General features: G+C 39.4%; 1 protein-coding gene across 1 annotated transcript in view; it reads left to right on the forward strand.

Moving 5' to 3' along the window:
- Nucleotides 1–2,345: 2,345 nt before the first annotated feature.
- Nucleotides 2,346–18,362, forward strand: part of LOC101161635 (LHFPL tetraspan subfamily member 4 protein) — a 35,460-nt gene continuing 19,443 nt past the window's right edge. The window contains exon 1 of the mRNA XM_004070271.4: nt 2,346–4,684. Within this exon, the coding sequence (XP_004070319.1) occupies nt 4,276–4,684 (409 nt within the window). The 5' untranslated portion in view covers nt 2,346–4,275. The remainder of the gene's footprint in view (nt 4,685–18,362) is intronic.

Below are 18,362 nucleotides of genomic sequence, written 5' to 3' on the forward strand. Positions count from 1 at the left end.
GTCATAGTAAACACTTATACAACACTTGAGGGTGAAGTAGATGAGATGCAGGCGTGTCGTGGGGATTGGTGGGTGGGCGGGCAGATAGGCAGAGTACTTTATTAGTCCAGAGGGAACTTGCATATCCATCCATTGCTCCAAAAATAGAATATACCCTTAAATCAGGATCATAAAAGGATATTAAAAATATTAAAAGTAATTAATAGTCACAAAAACATAAAATAATGTCAATTGAACTCACTAAAAACAGAATAAAAAGAATAAAAGTAGTAAAAGTAGTGGACCGTTCAGTGGCTCCTCTGAACTCCGGTGAGGTAAAACTCCTAAAAATAAAACCAGATTCCTGGAGAAAAATAACGAAGAAATCCGAGGGATGTCCACATGAAGGAGGGATCCTCTCCCAGGATGGACAGGCGTTGTACCAGAACTCTTAAAGAAGAATTATTTTATCTAACGCTACAACTACATCTAAAAGCAACACAGTCCTGGTGGAGGATCCCTCAGATAAAAGGATCTATACAGCCCCTCCCAGTTCAAGAAAATGAGCGGGTTCTCACATTTATACAGTATGTAGATACGGTGCCAGCTCCGCCCCAAGGCTAACAGACACACCCACTTTATCCACAGGGCTAACAGTGATTGGCAAATTCGCTTCCCTTTTATGTACACATCCATCTTTCACTGTGACATTTATGGGACAAAAAAACTTTACATACGTCCTTATTGGTCATGTCTATTTCCTGAACATTGACTGTATAAAAGAGAACTGGGCTGACTGAATTTGACGTCACCCATTAAATGCCTTACGTCCGGTTCCAGCGAAATGAAGCCAATTCAGTCGCCATTTTTCCACGATACAAACGTTGCAATGTCGGAGCCAGATGACAGTGATTGGACAGTGAGGGGTCTAAGTCAAAGTTTCTATGGCAACTGCAGTCACCAATCAGGAGTGAGCGTGGTTCAAGTCCACACCCCCTACCGAGGAAGATGGCTTGAGAAGATCTTTCAATCAACCATGCTTTTATTGAGGCATCTGATTGGTCAGTTTATAACTTGAATAACTTGCGATTAAGGAAAAAATATCATGAAAAAAGGGTTAGGAAGAATATAATAAAAATCAGCTGTCAGATCAAGACTCTTTATTCTGACCAATAGAATGGCTGAGTAACAAGAAATCATAATTCTGCTTATGTTATTGAGAGTACTAGTATTTATTACTTTTAAGTTTCTTTTTCACTCCTTTTATTAGCCTTTCAGCACATAAGCTAAAGCTTGGAACTGCTCGACAATCCCTCCTTGGGGTTTGCACCACTCCCCTCTTGTTCTGATCCTGTGTACCTAACCATCCATCCACTTTTCTACACCAACCATCCATTTTCTGTTCTCTATGCCCAGTTACAGAAAGTAGGACACTAATTCAGACAACTTTGAGTAAAAAACAAAGCTAGAAAAAGACAAAACTGGTTTGCCAAATAAAAAAACATCATTTCTTTTAGTTCATAGTCCCCATAAATGACTTGTTTTACTAAAGATTTTACTTTGCTGATTACAGATTCATGTTTGCTTGTATAAGGTCCCAACTCCAGTAATGTAAAGATTGAACCAAAGGTCAACACCAACCTACAGTAAAATGCTTTTAGAAAAGTATGCAGAAAAACTAAAAGTTTCTTCATGTTTAATCTGGTCTGAGCTTCAATGCAGCGAAACAACATGGATGGCATGTGCTTATTTCATTTACAAGTTTAAACTTTACTGTGATGACGGCATACACAGACACACCCACAACAAAACGGTTGTACAAACTTGTTTGCAGTTTCAAACTAAACATTCCTGAATAAATACACTTTTTTTGTTAAAATATACATGTTTTCAGTCATTATTTGTTGCACAGACACTTGAATATTTTTGTCCATTTTACTTAATTGGGTTTGTTTATGAGTTTCAGCTGTTTTTGAGCTGCCAGTGCCGGTGATGATGCTGGTCCCTGCGACTGTTCACAAACAAGCTCTGAAAACTTTGGACAAAAAGCCTAAAGGCCACCATCACTGTGAAATACTCCAGAAACATAATCTGCTGAGCTGCGACAATATGATTCAACATGCAGAATGCATTCTGGTCCATAAAATCCTTCTGGCTCCTGCCCCACTTCAGGACCAAACAGAGGCACCAGAGCAGGTTCAAGAGGTGACAGCATTATCCCTTGTGCTATCCTAGGCACTTTAACATTGGGAGTTGGGTCATCTAGACCCACTAGACAGTGCGCTGGACCTTTTTTCTTCAATGATTTGTGATCCTCACTGGTGTCCATGGATTACATGAAATCCTTCCACCTTTATCCACCTTTGTCATGGTAGGGAGAACATGTCAAAGTAAGGGTGGGGTCATCTAAGATAGCACAAGGGTTAATCCTTCCAGAACAAGCAGTTTTGGACACACGGTTTTGTCCTTTCAAACCTGTCTAACTTGGAACAAAATCCCAGAATGCGTTCGACAGCTCCCCACACTTCTATCTTTCTCAAAACAATTAAGATGATGGCTGCTGGAAAACCAAACTTGCTCTCACAACTAACACTAGGAAAAATGCCATAAAACTGTTTCCCAAACAAAAGTCAAAATAAAACATGGGGGGGGGGGTTTCATAAATGTCCGTAGTATTGTCTGATTTTGGCAATTTTTTTGTAGTAGTACAAGATGTATTTCAAATCCAATCAACATTTACATGAAATGAAATATAAGTCTACACAAGCCTTTTGAAATTTCCTTGATGTATACGTGGTAAACTATGTATTTTAAACCTTTTTTAACTTAATCTATGTTATGTTGATTTTATGTGATGCAATTTCATGGTAACCCTTGTGCCATTCTAGGCACTTTACCATTGGGAGTTGGGTAATCTAGATCCACTAGACAGTGCGCTGAACCTTTTTCTAATGTACTTTTTTATTTGATTTCTTTTATCTACAGTCTCTAGGTGGCTGACCATGCTCAGCACGGGACAGAGGATGAAAATTAGCTAAGGCTACAAGAATGTACAGTGTTTCTCTATTTTAGAGCACTCCACGCTGTTTTTCTATGCATTGTTCCTGTAATAAATACAATACAATACAATACAATAAGGTGTGGCTGAAGTTCTGCTCCTGGAAAAGAGGCAGTCAACCAGCACCACTTTAAACGTGTTTTTCATGGTTATCAGTTTAAAAAAACTATATTTGACATAATCTTTCTTCAAAAACAGTTTGCTGTGTAACATTATTAAGCCTTTTTTAGATCATCTTAACTATACTGCATATCGGTTTATGTTAAAAACATTGTACTTTTATTAGTTTCAACAAACCTGTCCCTGTTTATTTGCAGTGTATTTGTCTGTATTTGTCATTTAGAGAGAGCATTTCCTTTTTGGGAACCTGAATCCAAGATTCAAGGTGAACACGAAAGCGGGTGCGCGCGCACGAGCGGGAGCGCGCAGCATCGCTGTCATCAGTACAACATCAGCATCTTCCGGGGGCGCGCAGAGAACCGGGAGGAGGAGGACGCAGAAAGAGAGATGAGAGAGAGACATAGCGGGGGAAGGATTTCGACCAGACCGTGCTGATAATGGAGTCGAGGCGGTGGAGGATGTCGGGAAAGAGGACTGTTGATATTTGACAGAGGGGTCGCCCAGAGAGCCGCTCTTCCTTTTTTTTTTTCTTTTACCCTTTTTTTTGGGGGGGGTCTTGTTTTGTTCTTTTCTCCGTTGGTTGCCACATGCTGCGTGGACGTTGAGGGCGCGCGGAGGAAGGGGAGCTCCCTCACGTATGCCTCGGAAGGCGGGATCGGGCTCCACCGCCGGCGCTACGGGCAGCAACCTGGTGATGATCACGGAGAGCCAGGAGAGCCTGATGGATGAGGACGAGATGCGGCTTTAGCACCCCTCCACCCGAGAAACAAAGGGAAGACTGTGGATGGCGCCGTCCTCCTCGTTTCCAGTGTAGCCCCGAGGAGAGCAGCCTGAGACGGCAATGTTGAATCACTGGTGTCGGTAAATTATTCATTAGAGAGGGAAAAAGGCGATGATTTTATATTGCTTTAATGCCCCCCCTCCCCATGCTCATTTTGATTATGTTTGATCTGAATTTCCCGGTTCTGTTCTCATTCCATGGTTTTTTAAGGTCCGTTTGAAGGGAACTGGATCCTGACGTGTGACAAGCAAAGGGATTTTTTTTTCACACAAACATATTTTAATTTAGAGTCAAGAAAAAGCAGGACGGGGGTGTCTGTGAGAAGCAAAGACCAAACATGTTGCCTTCCCAAGAAGCCTCCAAGATCTATCACGACAATTATATGCGCAACTCCCGGGCCATCGGGGTGCTGTGGGCCATCTTCACCATCTGCTTCGCCATCGTCAACGTGGTGGTGTTCATCCAGCCCTACTGGATCGGCGACAGCGTCAACACGCCGCAGGCCGGCTACTTTGGCCTCTTCCACTACTGCGTGGGCACCGGGCCGTCGCCCAGCCGGGAGTTGACTTGCGTGGGCAGCTTCTCCGACTTCAGCTCCATCCCGTCCGGAGCCTTCAAGGCGGCCTCGGTGTTCGTGCTGCTGTCCATGGTGCTGATCCTCAGCTGCATCGGCTGCATGGCGCTCTTCTTCTTCTGCAACACCTCCACCGTTTACAAGACGTGTGCGTGGATGCAACTGCTGTGCGGTGGGTTCCTCTTCTTCTTCTTCTTCTTCCTCTCTTCTCCTGTAATGTCATTAGGGTGATGACACTTTAGCGCATCCAGGAAACCTGATTCACCCGAACATCATGGGGCTGTCACGTGACTCCACGTCTGTAGAAATAGGAAATCTGCAGACATTTTACGCACACAACTACGTTCTGGGGGGAAACACTCATGCATCTCCAGGATGTTTGCTTAGTGCTGATGACATGTCCTCCTTCCATCCATCCATCCATCCATCCATCCATCCATCCGACCCCCATGGGCTGCCACCACACAGCTGCTATTTTAGGATGATTCCAGGTCGATTGGATTACTGTCTTTTTTTTTTTTTTTTAATCTTTGGATTCCACCTCACCGAGGCCAGTCGGTGGTTTCCTGAAAACTCTCCTGTGGAACATTTTGTGCCGAAGCCACAAAAAAATCAAGTCAATTTTCTGAATCCCAACTGCGAATTCCTAAATGTCAGAGTCTCTCAGAGTAGAAAATTTTCTTTCCTGAGCCGCAACTGCAGCAAAATTTGTCATGTGCTGTGGCAAAAAAAAGGGGGGGAAAATCTATCACAGTTGCAATAAATAAATGGATCCCATATCTATCTTTATAAGCTGATCAGTGTGATAAATAGTGCCAGGCAGAAAAGCGTGGGAGTCAATTTTCTGTGCAGAAACAGTCAGCATACCAAATGAGAAGAAGGCAAAGAGATCAGCACTTTTTTTTCTTCTGTATTGTTCTTTTTCTCATCCTCATCTGCCCACACGCTCCTCTGTTCTGCCGAGTGTGGTGAAAGCTGTTTGCAACTCCATGATCAGACAAAACCAGTTTTGCTCTTTTTGTTTTACCGCTTTTTCATGAAAAATCAACTTTAGGTTCATTTATTTATTCATTTAAGGAGGAATTCCAGTCTTTCCCAAATGTGACCTCAAGCCAAGAATTCAGCAAAAAAGCTGATAAACCGCAGCAGCGTTTTCTCAAACAATATTTATAATGAAATTTGGTGACATTTAAGTTATTTTCTTGCTCATATTAACCCTTGTGCTACCCTATGGGGTCAAGATGACCATTGACGTGTTCTCCCTACCATGACAAACGTGGATAAAGGTGGAAAGATTTCATGTAATCCATGGACACCAATGAAGATCACAAATCATTGAAGAAAAAAGGTTCAGAGCACTGTCTAGTGGGTCTAGATGACCCAACTCCCAATGTTAAAGTGCATGGGATAGCACAAGGGTTAAATACGCTATAGACCTAAGAAGGTTCGACTCTTGTGGACTCTTTTAAATCTGGTGAAGGTTTAGGAACTCTAACAGGCTGGCAGACGGCCTAATGCTATTCAGCACCTTGGAGATGATCGTTTAATCATCACTGTGGCCTGCTGGGAGAAGCAGCAGCCCTCCTGGCACCGCCCAGCCACATCCTGGGAATTCAGGAACGGGCTGGCGTGGTCAAAGTGGAGAACAAATGTTAGATAGCGAGCGGATTGACCCTAGACACTCTGGTTGGCTTAAAGCCCAAGCAGAGCTACACCTGTAATCTGTGGTGCAGCTGACTTGGTGTCAGACTGTGGATCACGCTGGAAATATTAATGGAACTTATTGGTTTAGTTAAGAATGAATAAAAGATGAGGAAAGTCTGGAAGTAGAGCCAAGGCTGGGGATTTAGGACTCTTGGCAGATCGCGCTGGAACTGGGAGCCTTGGCATCGTATAGCTGAACAGAAGCCAAAGCTAGCATGAATGTAAACTTTACTTTTTCAATGTGAATGAAGTCGAAGCAAAAGGTAATTTAAGTTGGCGTTCACATTTCTCGGCAGAAAAGCAACGTTTTATACCAGAATGATCAGTCTGCTGTTTTGGTTGAAGATTTCTTTGTTTATTCATATTTTAGTTTTAGTTTCTTTCTTGTTCCTTAAATATTTCAAACTTCCATTTTTTTTTCTTCATTTATTCCAATTTTTTGCATTCTGCTTAACATCCTGTTATTTATTTTTTTTGTAATTTATGAAGAAAACTAACACTAGGCACTTCTTTTTAATTATTTTATTGTGAAAATATGCTAAATAAAGAAGTCAAGTCATTTTTATTAAAAAATTAACATTAACATAACTGCAATTAAAGACAGTTAGAGAGTTTTTTAACATTCAGTGTTAATTTCTATGTTTCATCGACGACACTTTTTTTGTTTTAGACCATTTCTTTTGTGGCAGAAAAACAACGAATTTGTTGCCTCGTTTTGTCGTTGTAGTCCATTTTTGTTTGTTTCTGTAAAAAATTCCAGGCAAGGAAATCAAGGTAACAACTGATTTGATCAATTTAAAAATTTATCAGTTGATTTATTTATAACTAAAATCAACATTTTCTATTTAATGCCAGATTGTTTGTTCATTGACATCACATATCTTTTTAATCTATGCTTTCACACCTAGTTGTGGTGTTCAACAGGCTTTGCTATTTGCTGTAAAAAATATCCCCTTATTTTGATCAAACTTACAAAATTTACAAAAGAAATACTCACTTGTGTAGTCAATAATGAAAAATATTTCTTTTTCCAGAACTAAAACCAGGAGTTTACCAAAACTCTGGGAGAGGAGAACTTGTGAGGATAAACACGGTAGATCTAAGAACAGTTTAAGAACTTGGTGCATAGAACAAATAGGACAAATGCCCCAAGTCAGTCCTACATGCCCCATCGCTCTTTAAAACCCTCAGTATTTTTTAACAATGGCTTCTTCTTGTCTGTTTTACTGATAACAGCATTAACAGCAACAACATTAATTATTAAAGTTAAAACAATACAATAAATACGCATCACTGTGAGACTGGGAGAACGAGGGTAAAATGGTGCACAATGTTGAAACAAGCCATTAATGATCTTCTTTTACCGCCTATTGATGCACAAATGCAACAAACCACTTGTACTCCAAAATTATCTTCATCAATATGAAAACAAAATATCAGTGATTTTTTATTTTCAGAGATAGAAATAAATTCAGACATCAAGGGAATAAAATTATCCAAAAACAAAAAAAGTAATCTCATACCCTGAACATTTTTTTTTTTATATTTAAAAATCCTGCCTTTTACCCCAGGTACCTCTGGTGAATTATTTTTTTAATAAACTCATTGACTCCAGTGATCAATTATGTCACCATGGAGACCATGAATGACTCAGTTTAGCTTCACAGAACGTCACAACTCAACTCCTGTCCCTCTGAATGAAAACGGTAAATATTTCATGGAGGGATCCTCCCTTTGGGCTGGCGTCATCTTAAACCAAAGCACTGAAACTTTATCTTTTGTATGACTGAATTAAATTTCTTGGAAAAAGTAACAGATGTTATTGTTGCTTTTTTCCCCACTTATCTTATTTATCACTATTTATTCAAACATTTCCGTGTTCACAAATTTTAGAGGCTGTTCTTTTGGATTTTTACACTATATTTCTGAAAGGGAACAATCTTTCTTTGCAAAACATTTTGGATCGTTTGTGAAAAACTGCACAAAAAGCTAAATTTGAGTTAATTTTGAATGATTTAACTGAAATGAGAAGAAAATGGATGCTTCTGCAAAGCATTAGCTAGTCTCAAAAATGCAGATTACAGGAAGAAGCAGCTGTTTTCCACAGTCTTTAACTCTTCCAACCCTTTTATGTCAAACCTTAGTGGCAAAATTGATAATGTGGTCATTTTTAAAACTCAAAATTTAGACTAAATTGCATTTTTTTTTTAAAAAAGAGGCAAAAGTTAGGGCTTGATTTCCCAAAAGTACCCTCCGTTTGTGCAGAGCTTTGCTGCTCACACCTTCGCTTGGATTTTGATTAATTCAGCAGGAAAGCTCTGGGGAAAATGGCTGGAGCTTCAGTTTAAACTCACATTCGTTCGACCTAGGACGAATTTTGTGGAAAAAGCTTCAGGGAAGCAGAAATGAAGGCCCAACATTTTTAATCTCAGCAGACCTTGGGAGGTCTCTTCCTCAGCCATCGTCTCTCATCCACCCTTTTTCTCTCATTCTAACCCTTCTTTTCCATGGCTCCACCTTAAATGTGGGACTACACCAACGCAGCCTGATGACTGCCTCTCTCCCTCGTCTCCATCAGCTCATGGCTCCATCCTTCCTTCCTGTCTGACCTTGTATGCTGCAATATTAAACAGAACTAAGCAGTACATGGGCCATGGCACAGGAGAGAAGCTGTCTTGGGAGAAACAACCTGACAGACTGTTCAGTCTTTCACTGAATGAGTGAGTGAGTTTATGTTGGGGCGCTGCAGGGGAACTCATTTATGCTAAAGTTAACATTTATTACAATGTCTTTAGGAGGAAAGAGGCTGAAACAAAAGATATGTGTGAAATCACGTTAATTAAAGACCAATTTAAACATGTTACTAAGTTTTTCTGAGGCTTGAAGATGCTAAGATGATGTCAATAAATGTCCTGAAGCAGCTGCTATGAGTTTATCCCACTTAACTTAACACTGGTTAGCTTTGGTGAAAATGTAAACTGTCAGACCAGGAAATATTGCTGTTCCACATGTTTCATCTTCCTCCAAAACATCATTTTTGTGGACAGAGTTTTAGTTTAAACGACTGCTAACAAAAACAGCTAGCAATGATTTATTTACCAATAATGGAATCAGTAAAAAGCCAAAAAAATACTTTTTTTTTCTAGATTAAGCTAATTCCAACCTGGAAAGAGTTAATTAAATGTTTTGAAAACCCAGTTTTTAAAGTGTTCTAGTGGCATTTTTCTGGTGATAGAGGGCATATACAAAGTAAATGAGCACAAAATTCAATTTCTGAGTTTTTCTTTTATAATCCTACAGATTCTGCAGAAAGTACGTCCTAGAAAATGACACAAGTTTGATGATTTTGACTAAAAACGGCACAATAAAAATAAAAAGACCATTTTGAACAGATCAAAAGATGATCGGCCTTTAGCGAGAAGTCAAATGTTCCAAACCATGATGTCACAATGTGACATAAGGCGTCCTCTGTTACGAGGCTCTCAAATGCCTTTTTTTTTTTCCAAGTTCAATACGAAGATTCATCCAGTTTTGCTACAGTCAGTTGAGTTTTTGTTCATTTGGAGCTACAGAAAATAATCAAGTTTAAAAAAGATCATCAAAATTTTGCTCTTAAGCTTCATATTAAAGGTGTAAAAATAAACATAATGTAGAAAATGAATAAAAGACTAAAAAACTAACTTCCATCACTGACCTAATAATCTGACAGGGCAGGAGCAATCAAGAGTTTCCATTTTTTGCTTTGTAGTTGTGTGATTATTTGAGCTTCATCAGCTCTTGTGAATAATATTATATATATAAATGTAAACGTCCTCAAGTTAGAGTCAAATGCTTTTTAGCAATAACTCCTCATGGAAAGTCTCACCTAAAACTGTCACAGATCCAGGTCTCTGAGGTGGGGCAGCTTCATAAACCGCTCATTCCAAGCACTATATAGATGCAAACATCTTAGAATTAAAACAAATCTTTAAAACAAATTAAAAGAGACAGCTCCTATGTGCTCTGAGAGAAACAGACGCTAAATCTTATCCATGCTGTCCTCCATCGAAGCCCAATCAATCATCAATAGTATGGAGTTTTCTGAACTTTACTTCAACTGCAAAACCTAGCGCCAGATGGAACAAGGTCATGTGAACACAATTAGAGAGGCACAGATTCATGTTTGAAATGAAAAACCTTGATGCTAAACTTCAGTCAGGGCAAATTCACTAAAGTAAAAGTCGGTAAAGATATTTATATTAAATCTTTTTAAACTGATGAATGAAAGTGTGGATAAAATGTGTAACTTGTTTTTTCTTTTCGCTAACAAAACCTCAAATTATAGGACAATTCTGTTAAAATATCTCACCATCATGAATGGAAAACTTTTACGTTTTTATTCCAGCCTATTATTTTGCGAGGAAAACAAAGGTTGTGAGTAAATAGGACAACTTTTTATGTGTTCTTACCCCGCTTATGTTTCCTGCATTAAGTGACAGAAGATTTTACAGGAAAATAAGCTCTGAGATTTGAAAAACATTTAAAGGTACAAAAAAACATACTGTTGCTTATCTCTGTTGTTGTGTTACTATATATCACATCAGTATTTATGGTGGTCCTTCATTTTTTGCAAAGGTTACCTTCTAAAAGGTACCTGCGTTAGACTAAGTCTGCCTAGTAGAAGTATTTTTTTACAACAATTACAGATACTTGAAGGCAACAAAACTCCTTACTACAAATTTGCTACACTTTTTTCAGACTTACATGAACATTTTGACACTTTTCTGTCTTGTTTAAACTCTCAAAGTTCAAACCTTCATTGAAAAAGAAGTCCAGTTTTATGCAATAAAAAACAAAAACGATTTTTAAAGTTTTATCTAAATTTGGCAACCTCCACACATTTCTGTGCACTACACAAAGGAGACTGACTGACAAAGTCTACAGCCAATCAGAATCCAGAACACAGTGCGCTGTAAAAAAGAAAAAAAATGCAAAATTGTAATAAAAAAAATATGCTAAACAATGAGACAGCAGAAGTTGAACCATGCTGTAGCAAAGGACCACTGTATAGTCCATAAAAGACAGCTTTTGACCTTTAACCTTTTGGCTGACCACTGTTTTAGTATCCTGTAACCTCGTTATTGCATCGGCATCTTCTAAGAGAATGTAAGTTTACAAACGAAAGTTCATGTCCTCTCAAAAGAGTAAATAAGGAACTCTCCTTTCTGTAATGCAGAGGGTTAAACACTTTGAAAATTAGCTCTTCAGACCAAATTACCCAATGTTACCAAAGCTACCCGGTAAAACAACCATTTTCCAGTTGTTTCCAGTGGAGGAAATGAACACTGAAACTATTCAAACTACTACTGTATCGTGGCGCTGGACCGAGTGACTCTGACGTCAGCCATGAAAAATGGTTAACCTCCGGCTCCAACCAATTTATTTAATTTATCTACTTTTTTTTTTTTTTTAACTAGGATATTCCCACTGAGATTAAAAATTTTTTTTGCAAGGGAGTCCTGGCCAAGAGGCAGCCACAGTCAGTGTCCAACTCACAGACACATTAAAACTTTGAAACACTATGACAGTCAAAAGACTGTAGAACAACAACAAAATACATTAAAACACTGGGCCATTAAAGGGAATAAAACACAACACTTGGAAAAAATGAATCATAAAAACTGTTAAATCAGCGATCAAGAGAAATAATTACAACATTTCATGGAATTTCTTTGAGCTTTGCTTTGTTAATATTTAATGATGCCAGTTTAGTTAGTGGCCAACCTTTTTGAAAGATATTCCAGGCCAAGGGAGATGCATGAACAAAGCTTTCTTCCCACGTTCTGTGTGGCCAATGGGACAGTAAGCAACAACTGATCCTTTGATCATACAGGAAGTGCGTGTGTAGCCCTCGTGTAACCGGCCTCAAAGGCACATTAACGTTGGGAGTGGGGTCATCTGGACCCCACAAGATAGCACAAGGGATCGGGAGGCAGAAATCCAGCCAAAGATTTATACGTAAAAATGTCCCAATGGTACCACCTCCCAGTGGAGAGAGTGGGCCATCCCACTCATTTGTACAATTCACATGGATGCAGTCGGTTATGAACCCTAAAAAAAAATGAAGTCAATTCAGCCACCATACGGACACCGCTATGTTGAAGCAAGACGACGTCAGTATGCAGTGATTGGTGTGGGCTGGTCCTAGTTTCTATGACAACCACTCTCACCAATCAGAAGTGAGCTTGTTGGAAGGCCCCATTACTACCACTTGAAAGCGGCCACTCAAAATCTGTCAAGCAAGCTTACCAGCTACTCTAATTGAGGCATCTGAAAGAAATATGAGAAAAATAAGGATCAAGAACATGTTAAAAAAGGTATCAGAGCCAGAATGGTTCTGACCAATAAAATGACTAAGTAACAGCTGTTTATTTTGCTTTATTTGGCTTTATTAGTTAGCGGCTGGGTAGCTCTGTTGGTAAGGTGAAAGGCGAGCAATTAACATCACCCAGTGAGGGCCCTTGGGCAAGACCCTTAACGCCACTGACTCCCGAGCGCGGCTCGGCTGCAGCTCACTGCTCCCCCAGGAGATGGGTCAAATGTGGAGAACAATTTCCCGATTGTGAAAATATAGTAAAGTAAACTTATTTCTCTATAGAAGTCTACGTGATTTTGGCTTCTTGGAGCCGGCAGGACCCTTCCTGTTTGGAGGGGTCACTCAGTCCAGTTGTTAAATACAGTTAAATATTAAACACAGTTAATATTTTCCTTGCAATTATAGTTTTTGTGTATGTCTATCATTGAAATAATACACGGACGATGAAAACACAAAGGCATTTTTAACGTTGAAAATGCTGCATCATTTTAATTATTTCAGCTGATGGTACATGCGTGCAGTTGTGTGCACGGCCTCGCTCAAGCATGTTCACACAGGCAAACATATACACAATGGTGAGAAAGCTCAATTATTAATAAAACATTTTACTTTCTGTTCTCAGCTCTGGCATACGTGCATTTGTCTACATGGATTTGCATTTTCGGGGAAACAGCTTCCTCCGGCAGATAAACGCGGGCTCTAAACGGTTAAAGAGATGCTGCAGTGGTCCTGTAAAAAGCCAGAGGAGGCAGAGAAGAGAGCTTCCCTGGGGGATATCCTGCTCCCCGCTCTCCCTCGTTGAGATTTCTGTTGGCTTTTTTCAACCAAACGTACATGTTTTAATTATCAGGCACTTAATAAATAATTCCAAAGTCACTGGGGTGTTTCTAAAAATATCTCAACAGCTGAATAATGGATTTTGTTGACCCTTTTCAACATTGTCACTTAGTCAGAATGTGTGTGTGTGTTTGTTACAAAGGTTTAGAAGGACATTTTTCCAGTTTACACGCCACGCAAACGGGAAATTTTATCTTATAAGGACACAGCATGTGTGTGTGTGTGTGTGTACTGAAGTCAGGAGCATGAGCTTGTTTGTTAAGTTTATTAGCATTTGTGTGCAGTCATCAGTAAATCTCATCTACAGAAAACTTCTCTATATTAAATACAGAAATATAACCAAGTATTTTCAATGTATGCAATTTATTGCTATTACATTTATGGAGCTCTGCTCACAGAACCTAGTTCACATTAATGTGTCTACATTAACCAGCATTTAGGTTGCTGGGTGGCTGATTCTTGTGCTAAAGACAGCTCTGCAAAAAATACTTAATTTATCCTTCTGTAATGCAACCTTTCGCTTTGGTGTGAGCACATTCCTGATGAGGAAGTATTACAGACACACAGCCACTATGTACATTTTGTGCATTTTCCACGTATGAAATTTCGGTCTTTTGTGATCCATGCATAATATACTCAAATTATAACTGTTTCTTGTTTTAGTGATGCGACGATGTGCGCAGATGTCCGTCAAGGGTTTCGGTCGACGTGTCTTTACGTAAATTCATTTTTGTGATGTTCAAAATTTTTGGTCGGTTGAGAATTATGCAGTTTTTGCGTATTTTTAAATACTTTATATGCAATTATGTATATCTTACAAAATTGTGTGTGATTTTTGCAAGATGCATACATTGGTTTACATGTTCTTTGCGTGGTTTATTAATACCTTTTCCCTGGTGTTAACGTGGTTCATTTGGGATACATCTGTCAAAATTTCACATAAAGACCACGACTTTTCACACTTTTTCCATATGACCAATTATCATCCATGCAATATGAGTAAAATATATGTAGTCGCTGTGTGACACGGCCTTCATTCAGATACTGTGGGCTGCATTTGTCTGGATATTATGGCACCCACTGACAATGAGGAAAGGACCATGATGTACTAGCTTCTTCCTACCAAACAGACCCTCCTGTGTGCAGTAGAGGGTCCTAGTCCAGGATGGCTGTCCAGAACATCATGTTCTGGCTCCTTCATGGTGAAGGAGCAGTGGGTTTCCAGTTGTGATGCTGTGAGTGAATTAATTAATGAATCTCTTTGGCCCTTAAAAGAGGTAAAGAAGTGCAGTATAATTTGTTGTTGTTTCTGTCCTTAATGGTATTGGTGCTCCAAATTTGAAGGTAGACACCTTTATTTACTGGTGGCTGGATGGCTCAGTTGGCTGCATGCAGGACTGGTGCATGGGAAACCAAAGTTAGATTCACAGGGGACCTGATGAGCTTAATCCAGTGTGAGTCCTTAGACAAGACCCTTCACAGTACTGCCTAACTGCAAAGCTACAAGGGAGCCCAAGTCAGGGTCCCCTGTGCTGGTACCCAGCCCAGATAAAATACAATTCAGGGTTGTCTCAGGGAGGGCATCTGTCGTAAAACTCTCTGCTAAACCACCTGTTCAAATGAAAGCTGATTCATGACTGGGTGGCGTTTCCTACAGATGTTTTACATTTTACAAACATACATTATTAAAAACTAAGAAAGTGAAATACTTGGAGGGAATTTACTCTTGTGAGTTGAAGTGAAAGGATGTAAAGACAGGATGATAAGAGGGAAAGCTTCATGCCAAGTAGGCCAGTGATCCCTGGCAGCAGCGGCGTCTTCTAAAGTGCCCCGTCAGCAGTCCACGCTCCAACAGACGTACACACCAGACTTGATCTCAGCCCCAATAAAAGCTCTGTACATCAAATAGAAGGCCGTCCATTAAAGAGATGGAGGGTGGCAGGTCAAAGAGCAGACGCAGAGGCAGAGGGAAGGCCAGGCCTCAGACAGCTTTATTACATTATGGACAGGACACGACACACTCTTAATGCAGTCTTGCTCACACCTTTGTGATTCACAGCTCGCTGTTAAGTTTCAAAGTGCTGCCGCATGTTTCCACTGGGATCAGCTTTGGATACTTTGGAGAGCAATAATGCTTCAACTTATTGATCATTTATTAAAGTCCCCTATGACATTTTTTTCTTTATAAAAACATTCTCAGTGGTGTTTTAACAATGATTATGAAGTTTTTAACTAAATTCCCACAATCTAAATGTCTTAAAAAGCCATATTTATGTCCATGTGAAGCCACTGTTTTCAAAATCTCCTCTACGGGGGGGCCCAAAGCACAGCTGTAAGGCGGTCGACCCCACTTTGCCCCTGGTAGAAGTTTGGCGCCAGTGTTTGGCAGTGGAGCTACCACCAGTGTGTGAATGGGTTTCTGAGGTGGTGAGATGAATAGCCCCGCCTTCAATCCCCCCTTTCTGCAAGCTGCGTCTTGCATGAGTGAAGAGCTTGACACAAGGGGGGCACAAACGACACAGACTGACAGTCTCCATTCTCAAAAGTTTATCTTTAGCGATAAAGACATGATGAAAATATACATCTTTTTGGCTCCAAATCGGCACTTTTTGAACAATGTGTGGAATGACAAAACGAATGTGTGTACCAGACCCTGCTGTTTAATAAAACTACACACCAAAAAGAACTTTGAAAAGTCTATGAAATGCTGATGTGAGCACATGCAGATTGTTGAATTCACTTACACAGTAAATAAAATGAAATGCTAGAAAGACAGTGACTATTTAAACCTAATATTCCTAATACATGCAGCCAGTACAGGTTATAGATTTAGGCTAAAAACGGCATAAGATCACTGGGAACAGTTTGAAAATTGTTTAGAAGACGATCGGAGGGGTTTGTCTAATAATACTTTTTAGTTTTAGTTTTACTTATTTATTATACTTATATTATACTTAATACTACAGTATTTTATTTTTTCTTTCTTTGGGATTTTTTTCTCATTCCTTACAGGAAAAGATGCGTACTTATTACTAAGGAGAAAGAAACGTTTTTTTTTTCTATTCCTAAATATTACCATAATAACCAAAAATACATTGTTGTATGAAGAAACAGTACATTGATATACTAGGTAAGATTACAGATTAAACTAGAAGGAGCTGCATTTCCAGAAGAAAATGCAGGGTTGAATGCTATATTGCTGGATTAAAATGAAACTTAAAGGTTAATAACTGGCACAGAAAAGAAAGAAAGAAAGAAAGAAAGAAGGAAAGAAAGAAAAAAAAGAAAGAAATGATGATGAATCAAAGTTGGCCATAAATAAAGTGAAAACATCACAATAACAAAAATAGCTGGAAAAAGCTGAAAGAGCTGAACATTTCAATAGTTGAATGGTTAAAATAGCTGAAAAATTGTGAAAGGAGTTAAGTGCCAAAAAAAATGGCGGAAGATACTAGAATAAAGACAGAGAAACAGGAAAACAAAGTGCTGAAAGGTGTCACAACCATGTACACCAACAACATGCATACATACATGTATATAAATAAGTACATACATGGTTTTTATAGCCCACTTGACGCATTTTTAGAGCTCTTATGTAATACGTTTGACTTTTTACCAAGTAAAGACGACAAGATTTATGTAACAGATCTATAATTATCCAGTGGCTATGAATAAATGAGTTCAGTGTTATTTTAACAAGCTGAGAATCAAAGACTGTTTTTCTCAGTTTCATATGCTCTGATGTCTTCTGACTGCCAGTGAACTGTGAATGCTGCACTGTCAAGAAATGACAGGAAGTGATGAACTGGAAAAAGAGGAAGAAAAAATGATTTTCTTCACTTCTGTCCACCTTTCCTAACCGTCCACCTTCTCTGATCGATTCCTGTCTTCTCGCTGCATTTGAAGCTCCTGAGTTCAGAATGTAGCATCTTGAGTGAGGTGGGAGGGGGGGGAGGAGGAAAACCCCCCAATAGCTTCAAAGGGCATTCTTGGGTTGTGAGGAGGTGGGATTTTATTTTTAGCCTGCCAGTGCCGACTTGAAGGCTTGAGCTGAAGATGGAGGAGGACGGCACACGGAACAGGAAAGACCTTAGCTGTAATCATGGAGGACGGGGGAGCCAGATGCTGATGCATTTTGGACACTGCTCTAAAGCAGCCGTGCTGCATTCATTATGCGCCAGATCGTCACTGTTTCGCTGTGACATTTGTGTCATGTCTGTGAAGGAAAGCACACAATGCGCTTGTGGTTAAGGTCTGATTTCTATTTTAATAAAAGAATAGCTTTATAAAATGTCTGAATCCATAGGAGGCACACGTTTTTATGTCTGTGCCAGGGAGAAATATACTCATCAAAGTGAGTGTCTTACCTTTTACAACAAAGTATTAGGGCCACCATGACAGAAAACAACTAAAATACGAGAAGAAACTCAGAAAATGACGAGGTTGTAATTGTACAAGGAAAAAGCCACACTGTTCAAATTGTTTGTGATTTTTACAGTAAAAATCTGTGATATCTTGACTTGAATTAATGCAGATTTATGAATGTTCAGACCAGTCATTTTTATATATATGTTCTGCATAAAATACCTTGAATTAATTAATTGTCATATTTTATACTGCTAAAGACTTGTCCTTCAATTCAATTCAATTTTATTTCTATAGCCCAAATTCACAACAACAGTCGTCTCAATGGGCTTCGTACCGGTAATTGTAAGCTAAACATACAATCAAAAAGGATCATAAATGCATGCAATTCAATTGGATAATGCTAAACTTTAACTAAACAGACTAAACTAAACTAGACATCGCTGCCTTTAGACCCCCCTTCGAGGTAAGGAAAAACTCCTAAAAAAAATGGAATCCGGAAACAACGAAGAAACCTCAGGGGTCCCCATATGAAGGAGGGATCCTCCCCCAGGACGGACAGGGGATGTACCAGAACTCATAGAGAAGA

The sequence above is a fragment of the Oryzias latipes genome, chromosome 7 (genome assembly GCF_002234675.1).
Source record: "Oryzias latipes chromosome 7, ASM223467v1".
NCBI classification, from domain to species: domain Eukaryota; kingdom Metazoa; phylum Chordata; class Actinopteri; order Beloniformes; family Adrianichthyidae; genus Oryzias; species Oryzias latipes.